Source organism: Corticium candelabrum, chromosome 17 (genome assembly GCF_963422355.1).
Source record: "Corticium candelabrum chromosome 17, ooCorCand1.1, whole genome shotgun sequence".
Taxonomy (NCBI): Eukaryota; Metazoa; Porifera; class Homoscleromorpha; order Homosclerophorida; family Plakinidae; genus Corticium; species Corticium candelabrum.
This window is the reverse complement of record NC_085101.1, coordinates 3,219,910-3,229,501: the sequence shown is the minus strand read 5'-3', so window position 1 is coordinate 3,229,501 and position 9,592 is coordinate 3,219,910. Positions and strand designations below refer to the sequence as shown.

Genomic DNA, 9,592 nt, shown 5'->3' with positions numbered 1-9,592 from the left:
TTAGCTGGTGACCAAGCTCGAGCGCAGCGAGCATCTCGTATTGCCTGTGTACTGAACATCTTGGCAGTTGTTTCCGCTGGGATCACTGTTGTATCCGTTATGCTTCCAATTATGTTTTGCAGCCTTGATAACGCGAATTGTTGAACTGGAGGGGAAAGTTGCATTCTAGTTGATATTGCGTGATTTGCTCTTGTGTTTAGAGTATAGCTATCAAGTCAGATAAATGTTTTGCAAGTGTATCTGATTTTAGCAGTAACTTTACTGTATACATATACAGATTAGCTTACCAATCAAATAGTACAATTTGTGAAATATTGCGGTATCACCTCATTGCAAGCAACTGTTCTCCCTTCATTAACCAAAATAGCGTTTATTAACTACACTAGTGTATGTGTGTGTGTGTGTGTGTGTGTGTGTGTGTGTGTGTGTGCGCGTGTGTGTGTGCGTGCGTGCATGTGTGCATTTGTGTGTGCGTGCGTGTGTGTGTGTATGTGTGTGTGTGTGTGTGTGTGTGTGTGTGTGTGTGTGCGTGCGTGCGTGTGTGACTGCCTGCTGACGTCAAGCACGCTATAAACTTTATATAATGTAAGATGATACATATATATAATTTGCTAAAACTTCTTAACTCGATTGTCTTCTAAACTAAATGTAACTTAGATCTACTTATTATTTTAAACATAAACAGTGACCGTATTACTGACGGTCTGTTTATGCCGTTCTTACAGTTGCTGTTTCTGACATACGTAAAGTTGGATGGTCTAGAGTACAATGTGAAACATAGAAGTAATGCTATTGTACTTTTGAGACGTTCAGACTAAAGACCTTGGGTTATATTTATAAATAAATTTCTACCAGCGATTTATATAAGTAGAATTTTTTACAAATTCTACTTACATAAAATTAGTCATACAGGTACTTGTCACTGTTGTTCTACATGCATTTACGGTAACTTCCTAACCTATAGATCAATGAACCAGTACTCAAATTTCTACTTTGCCAGGTGATCAATGCTGACATTTCTGTCAATTGTAAGATGCACATGGTTAACTCGTATGCCCAAATTTATTTTTCGTGTGTTATCTAGCGTTTATATAGACTGATCCAAACTATACCTGGAGAATTACTATTAGCTCGGAAGTAGTATTACATAAACCTTGCGTCTACTATATATATATATATATATATATATATATATATATATATATATAAACAACTCATTACAACAATTATCTTGAAATTTTGTCATATAATGCTAGATTGGTTTTACAACTTTTGAATTTAGAGATAGAAGATGTACGTAGTTGAGATGCATGTTTACTTGAGTTATTGGGGATGTTGGGGTGGAGTACATTCACATATGTCATAAATATATTATATGTTATATATGCAAATATATATATATATATATATATATATATATATATATATATATCAATCTTTCCACTTAATTCCTGCATATCTCCTTACTAAATGCTCACTAAGTGTTACCCCCAACGTCATCAAATGTCCCGTAACTTCAAAATTAAATTAGCGTTAGAACTAATCCAATAAACGTACCACACGGGATGCTATGACCATTGTTTGGTGTTTGTGGCATATCCCGCACTTGCAGACAACTGAAGCATGTTGAAAAGGTAAGTCTATGGAGTGTTGGTAACGGGTGTCGTGTAGGCTTGTAGTCTGAGATCTACAATTGGCGGAGTGATGACCTACGTAGTTTACATGCGGCTATTAGCGTTTGCGCTCAGACTAGACTTTGTAGCAAAAAGCGCGCAATGACAAGGGAAGGAGTTGACCTTGACATGAAACTACGGTCTGGACGGTCAACTTGAAGCTTCCAGGGCTATACTTGAAGACTTCTCGAAGGGTAGACGGTAGTTTCATGTCAAAATCAACACCTTCCCTTGTCAATCAACACCTTCCCTTGTCATTGCGCGTTTTTTTGCTACAGACTCTAGTCTGCGCGCAAATGCTAATGACCACACAGGAGATGCTCGTGTGAACTACTAGTACAAGGTCATCGCTCCGCCAATTGTAGATCTCAGACTACAAGCCTACACGACATCCGTCACCAACACTCCCTAGACTTACCTTTTCAACATTCTTTAGTTGTCTGCAAGTGCTGGATATGCCACAAACACCAAACAATGGTCATAGCATTCCGAGTGGCACGTTTATTGGATTAGTTCTAACGCTAATTTGATTTTGAAGTTACGACACACTTGATGACGTTGGGGTGACATCTAGTGAGCATTTAGTAAGAAGATATGGCAGGAAGTAGGAGGGATGATGCCAGACTGGAATTATCATACGGGCACCGGACAAGACTAGTGCTTAAGAGTCTGGGGAACGAGGCTTCGCGTGAGGGTCAAACCTTTATGTAGTATTTATACACTACCTTCTTTACTAGTCTGGATCTTCCATTGATTCTACTACCGTATCAGTCAATTTATTAATAGAAACCAATAAAAGTAGGCGTGACCATAGAAGTATGCGTGTCCCGGAGCATCGTGAAGTGTAGCCCCATTTCTAGAAGTCACTCTACGCTCCTGTGAGGCGCCTGATGTACTAGACCATTGTTGTTATGGCATTTGTTGACGTCTAACGCGGTCGATGCACCGTTACAATATTCCTTTCTCTAATTGACTTGGAGCCTCGTTCGTGGATGCTTTAGTATGTTCGCAGTCAGATACTTGCGTATAGCGCATGCATGTCGGACTTTCCCAAATATTCCATTAACCATTGACTAGTCAGCCACCGAAACACGCTATTGATGACGCTCCAAACTATTCCGATGTACTCTCGACTGCTCAACCACCGAACCACAACGTTTGCCCTCAACATGTCTACCCAATGTATCCCGCACAGCATCAAGTTGTGACCCACTAGCAGGTTTGCTTTACTTCGGACGTCAGTCTAACTCTATGGGCGTCACATTCTTCTGTGTATGATCAGGGTGAAATATTACGTTGGACTGTCTGTCTTCATCTTGCTGTTCTGCTGCTTTCTATTGGAATATTTGCTCTGCTGAACTCGTTAAAGGTATTCAGACACACAGAACAGTATCAACACATTCTGTCTTGCGTATGTTTCGATCCAACTGCAGTTGTACAAGTGCTTGGATTACGTCTATAGATCTATTCTTGTCGTGTTTTTTCATACCATCTTGTTACCTTGTGGCTAGGCTGTGTTGCTAGGCGGTGTTGCCGTGTTTCCTAGGTTCGCAATGCTATCACTGCTGATGACGAATTTAGTGCAACTGAACCGTCTACTACTGCTCAACGACTGAACATCGTTGGAATTTTATGTGGCGTTCTTATCTTCATCGTCTTAATCAATGCGTGTTGTGTATATGTGGCGAATAAGTCTTCTTGCTATAGCGACAGTAATGGTCACGAGATTTGTTAATCGCAAAGAATGATGCCATCTGTCTGAACTTGAGAAATTTTGTTGCTACTTAGACTGAAAAAGCTGGTAAGTTGTTTTTTCATATTTACGGTTATTTCTACTAATTTTTTTGGGATGTTGTAATTGATTTCTCAGCTATTATTACACGTTTGTAACGACTTGTTTGAAAACCGCAACTGTTTTAGTTTTCAGGCCAAAATATTGATCTAAATGCAGGCATATGGATCCTTTACAGCAACAGTTTAGTAGCTATTTTGCATGTGTCAGTTTCTGGATCAAGAAGTGATGAGATACAATTATAGTAACTATTTCAAGGTAAACGAGTATATTTGCTTTCTGTGGCACTGCTGTGATTCTATTTGTGCAAGGGATTATTTGTTTTCAAATTTTGCCAATCGATGTATTGAAAGATATACTTGGGTTAGTAGTAGATCAAAAAGCAATCTATAAGATATATACTTGTATAGTTGCACATTAGTAATAATAGTAACAAAAATATATGTTTAGATTGTATTACGTATTAATTATTAAGTATTATGTATAATATAAACCTTTAAATATAGTAGCTAATTAGAAGCTTTAGAAGCATTTGTCTACATATAAAAACAATTACGTATAATTTAGAATTTAATTAATTTAATTAGCAAAAAGTGACTGTATATTATGTGACTACGTTCTACGTAAACTACAGTTACGTATAACCGAACCAGCCTAATATTAAAAGACATACGACACATACGACTCAATAGGACTATATATAGATAGTAATGTACAGAGTAATGACTTATGCAGAAGTCCTACAGTCAAAATTATCGATAATTGAGTGTGGTTCACAGTTCACACCCATCCGGTGATTTTCCTTGACCGTAGATTAGGAAGCCTGTTCAGTGTTGCGCATCAGTCTGGCTGTGTCTGTAGAAAAGGTTTCGCCTCAATGTCATCTCTAGACTTGAGCAACACAGAAATGCCCGTATGCACTGCCTGGCAGTGTACGTGTCAGTGCATACGTCAGGAACTATAAAGATCAGAAGCATGGACTGCTAAGTATGAGGCAACTGTACGTGTAGGTAGAACTGAGATGAAGAAAGCGCTCATGATCATAATATTCATAGTGCAGAGGAGACGATAATTAACGGACATCAACTCGTACAATCAAACATGATGCAGATTTCCAGCACTAACGCGCTTATATACACAAACACATTCGTAAAGAACTGCTAATACACGGAAGCAGAAATATAACGTCTCACAACAGCAATGTTTTAAAGCATCAGTAGCTCTAACTTTCCCAAAAAGAGGCTAAATGCAACAACAAATCCTCACAGTATCCATTTTCTCTTCGACGTCTTCCGTCATCATTAGTGATTAGGACGTCAACCTGATCGCGTTAAATACAATTATGGCGGTGACGATAAACAAGCCAAAGACTATTCCGATGGTGTTCAGCCTGCGAGCCGTAGCAGAAGCCTCAGACGCCGTAAATTCATCGCGAGCGAGTTTGGCGTCGCGCACCTAAAGACAACGGAAGGCAGTCATGAGACATCCTGCCTCGAGTGTGTCTGTAGCTATAAATAGGGCATGTACCTTTATCGAGTTTATGACCGCGAATATTCCAATTGGAAGACAGCAGCACAGTAAGGTGAAGATTGACAATGCCATGTAATCATCTATTTGAGAGGTCTAGAGGAAGCAGACAACGCCAAGTAGCAATTGCTGTGCTTGGAGAAAAACTAGAGTCTTACTCTTCCTGTTTCTACGTGGACTTGCTGAGAGTAAGCACTCGGATACTGCGGCGTATTTTGCGGTGGATACTCCTCCACTGCGACAGGAGACACCATCTGGACAGACTGATCATGAGGAGGCACTTCCATTGCTTGAGCAAGCTGTAAACACTAAGACCGGATCTCCAACGTAACTTGCTGATATCAAATGCAACTAACGTTTCTTTGTGACGGTTAAAAATAGTGTTTAATGTAGTTAGACGAGGTTAACTCCACCCCATGAGACGGCGCTCACGTTGGACTTGAGGTGGTACCAGAATTAGGACGCATGCACTTATCTTGAGCGCGCCGACTCATTCTTAGCTTTCGCGTCGTTGCGACGCAAGCTCAAATTTGTTGCCCTCCCTCCTTTCCTAGCCTCGGCATCCCAGACCCGGGTAGAGCCGATTCAAAATCGTCCTCCACGGGTCTGGGATGATACCGCCTCTTCTAAATATATTGCAGTTGGTCCTAGTACCAGCATTAGTGTTCAGTTTTATAAATAAATGCATACCTTCCAAATTACGGCCGTAATACAAGAACGTCGAAGACATGTCGCGTTAGAAGATCGTGTCGCATCCCGCTGCACGGGTACCTTTGTCTTTATAGTAGCTACGGTTTTATCATTTGTGTGTTAGTAGGCAACGCGAACGGGACGTTAGAAAACACTTTTTTTTACTAGTGGTGCCGCGGACGCGATCGGCATTTGTCTGATCGCAGAGAATCCGCTGCGAGTAACTGTTAGTAGCTATTAGTCGCCCGTGGAGGCGATAAAAATTCGCGATGCGCGCATTCGCTAGCGCTGTCACTCGATCGTCCGGATTCGAGGTGACTTGCCGCGAAATCGCGACAAAACTTCGCCGTGAATTCTCCGCAAGACTTTTTTCTAGTAGACGTGATCGTAAAGTCGTTGAAAATGCAGCTGGCTGGCTAGTGTAGATGTCGAAGCATCTGTTCGAACAAACGACACTACTAGTTGTCGTTACTGCAGTTGACAGGCGCAGAATACAAACCACGACGTGTAGGAACGTGAGTTTGCGTGAAGAATGCACTACAAGTCGTCGTTTGTGTACAGTGTAGTCTTTGGTAAACAACAGATATGAGTGAGATGTCTTCGTTGATTACAGCTGTAATTAGAAAAGTATGCATTATGAAACTAAACGCTAATGATGGTCCTAGGACCAACTGCAATGTATACTGAGAAAAGGCGGTACCATCCCAGACATTTGGAGGACGAGTTTGAATCGTCGCTACACATGTCTGGGAGACCGAGGCTACTCCCTTCCCTGTGTCCCCTTTCTCCATTACCTCCCTATTTGAGGGCGCTGACGTGACAAGGCGCGGGAGGTGGAGTCCGGGTTCAAGACACTCCTGCCTACCAGCAGGAAACCAACTAGCAATTTGGGCATGCGCAGTCACTCGGGCTCCGCCCCTCGTCCATCAGCCAGACCTTCGTAAAGCAGGTCTGAGCAGTTCACAAAGACGGACAACAAGGTAAGCATGGTCCTTCTAGATCGAGTTTCGGCGAAGGTAATGAGTAAAATGCGTATTATTTAATAGCAAAGCATTTGATTGCTTACAATTTAGTCTCTGAGATAGTCTTCAAAATGTTGTCTAATTAGACGGATCTGTGATGCATTGGTTTGAAATCATTAATTCATAGCCTCAGCACTCTAGGCTACCATTTGCTTTCGGTGGTCCTTCCGCGCGAGGATTGCAACGGGACTGTATCACGTAATGTTCTCTGCATTGCCTCATTTTGTAGTAAATAATATCTCAGTGCCGATCGATCGTTTACAGAAAGAAGAGAAACTTAGAACGACCGTCGAAAACATGAGAAAAAACTGACTTCAAAAGATTTTGATTGATATTTTAACAAACATGTAACCAGAAACTATTTTAGCACATTTTTCTACACAAAACTTTGCTTCAAGTATACTAATTAGAACAGCTAAATAGTCAAGTACGAGAGATGTTGCAAAGATACAAAGACAGATTAATTAAATTACAATTTAATAATATTGATTTTAGTAAGTAGATACTTGATTTAACATCAAAATTGCACTAAATCCAGCAAAGCGCTTTCTTCCTTTGTGATTTCAACATCTCTTATGACCAACATAGTCGCGAGAGCAAGAAACAAGGTCCACCACAAGTACCACAACCGCAACAATGACCATAAAAACAACACCAGAAATGATCCCAACAAGATTCAGTCGACGAGCAGTAGCAGACGCTTGAGTCGCACTGAATTCGTCACCAGACGCGTTAGCTTCGCGAACCTAGAGAACAGAAACATCGCCTAGATACAAGGTTGCAATATGGAATGCGGAAACACGACAGGAATAAACTTACGGTACGAAGAATTGAGGCACTTATACAACTACAGGATACCATACAGACATCCGCAAGATCGGAGTACACTGTACCTTCATCGAGTTGAGAAGAGCAAATATTCCAATCGGTAAACAGCAGCACAGTAGAGTGAAGATCGATAGACCGAAATAGTCTCTTGCCTGAATCAGTCAGGGAAGACAATTCTAATTTAGATCGACGTCTGCATGTAGTAGTGTAAACCTGGTAATCGGTCACAACTTGATGTCGTTCTGGATACATCGAGAGGCGACGTTGAGGATAGGCGTTTTGGTCCAGTGTCTGAGTGGTGATAGACAAATCAATAGACTTGGAAGATACTGCCTTTGTGTTCAGGAGAAGACTGACGAATGCAATCAAGATTGCATGCATCCGCAAACAATATTAAAGACATCCTGTTAGCCTGACTAGCCGCGGTTTCAAACATAATATGGCATCCCAATATGAATTTTTGATATCCGCATGAAGCTTTAGTAGACAATCTTTCACCAAATTTTGAGTAGTGTGTACAGCAGAGGCGCAGCTTGATCTCTAGAAATTTGGATGCTAAACTTTATAATGCTAAGGAACACGCCCACTTTTATGGATACACCTACTTTTAATAGCTCTAATTGACTGATACGTAGAATCAGTGTGAGATTCAGACTGCACAAATGGATGGCATATACACTATGTACAACTATGGTGCTTACACGTATTTACAGTTCATAACTTTTTTAACCAAGCCTAGAAGTTTTGGGGCTATAGCTAGGTGTATAAGGCAATGCCACGCTACGTCCTTATCAGTATAATATCTTATTAGCAATAACTGGCACTTTGTTTGTATTGCAATCAGAGCATGCCTTGTTTAGTTTGAATTTTACGGTAAACAAAAGTGACCTATTTTGATTGCTAAGCTGAAAGATGAGTTTATAGGTATTGTATTGCTACTTACATAATATTATTATATGCCACCTCTTAGCGTAACTTTTTCATTACAAGCATTGTATGCCATTTGTAACATAATTAGGTATATTATTAACAAATTATATACGATTGAAAATAAGAGGCATTGAGCACAAAGTGAAGGTACAAATTTTAATATTGGGCCGGTTTCATTATACATAACTGTAGACCACGTAGAACGTACAGTCATGTAATATACAGTCGCTGTTTGTTAATTATTTAAGTGGAGGTGGGGATGGAGGTGAATGTGGGGGTGGGATGGAGATGGATGTGGGGTGAGGTTGGGGTTGCGGTTGGGTTGGGGTTGGGTTGGGGTTGGGTTGGGGGTGGGAATGGGGGTAGGATTGTGATGGGGTTGGGGTTGGGGGTAGGGGTGGAGTTGAGGTTGGAAGTAGGGGTGAGTTAGATGTGGGGTTGGGGTGGATTGAGTGGATGGGTGTGGTTGGATGGGTGTGTGTGTGCGTGTGCAAGTGTGTGTGTGTGTGTGTGTGTGTGTGTGTGTGTGTGTGTGTGTGTGTCGGTGTGTGTGTGTGTGTGTGTGTGTGTGTGTGTGTGTGTGTGTCGGTGTGTGTGTGTGTGTGTGTTTGTGTGTGTGTGTGTGTGTGTGTGTGTGTCGGTGTGTGTCGTGTGTGTGTGTGTGTGTGTGTGTGTGTGTGTGTGTGTGTGTGTGTGTGTGTGTGTGTGTGTGTGTGTGTGTGTGTGTGTGTGTGTGTGTGTGTGTGTGTGTGTGTGTGTGTATTACTACAGTGCAGTAGAAAAACTTTATAAGATAGCTGAATTCAACTCTTAATTGAAACCAGTAGATTCAATACGATGCATCACATTCTTCAGCTCTTTATATATGGGTTATTGATTATTTCAATATATTTGATTCTTGATTGCTACCTAGCACTGTCTTCGACTTCTATGAACTCAAATTTCTACTAATAAACTTTCCTGCTTTTATTTCAGGAACCACCAACTGAATGAAGAACTCTGTTGCTTATGTCATGGAATATGCAGTGAATTTACGTTCAGAACAACACATGGTAGTTGCCCGTGGCATGCTAAAACATTCATTATGGTTTGCTACAGGTACTATAGATGTAATGACACTGTTTAGATGG

General features: G+C 41.0%; 2 protein-coding genes across 3 annotated transcripts in view; one reads left to right on the top strand and one right to left on the bottom strand.

Annotated features, from left to right (window-relative positions):
* LOC134193307 (transmembrane protein PMIS2-like) overlaps positions 1 to 530 on the top strand; it is a 1,467-nt gene extending 937 nt beyond the window's left edge. Inside the window, exon 4 of one of the 2 annotated variants that reach the window (XM_062662136.1) lies at positions 1 to 530. This exon is cut by the window's left edge and continues 15 nt beyond it. In XM_062662136.1, the coding sequence (XP_062518120.1) occupies positions 1 to 11 (11 nt within the window). In that variant the 3' untranslated portion in view covers positions 12 to 530. The other variant, XM_062662135.1, reaches the window with a different exon arrangement.
* A 6,737-nt stretch (positions 531 to 7,267) lies between these two features.
* LOC134192839 (synapse differentiation-inducing gene protein 1-like) lies at positions 7,268 to 7,803 on the bottom strand. The gene is made up of 3 exons (XM_062661598.1): positions 7,746 to 7,803; positions 7,598 to 7,684; positions 7,268 to 7,450 (listed from the first exon to the last, which is right to left on the bottom strand). The coding sequence occupies exons 1-3, from the start codon at positions 7,782 to 7,784 to the stop codon at positions 7,268 to 7,270; spliced, it is 309 nt and encodes a 102-aa protein (XP_062517582.1). The 5' UTR covers positions 7,785 to 7,803.
* Between the last annotated feature and the right edge of the window lie 1,789 nt (positions 7,804 to 9,592).

Excerpts from the sequence above, each read along its gene's own strand:
- LOC134192839 (XM_062661598.1), bottom strand. The coding sequence starts at position 7,784 with ATGTATCCAGAACGACATCAAGTTGTGACCGATTACCAG. Across the intron at positions 7,685-7,745 it reads AAGTTGTGACCGATTACCAG|GCAAGAGACTATTTCGGTCT; the intron begins GTTTACACTACT and ends TGACTGATTCAG. Across the intron at positions 7,451-7,597 it reads CTCTTCTCAACTCGATGAAG|GTTCGCGAAGCTAACGCGTC; the intron begins GTACAGTGTACT and ends TCTGTTCTCTAG.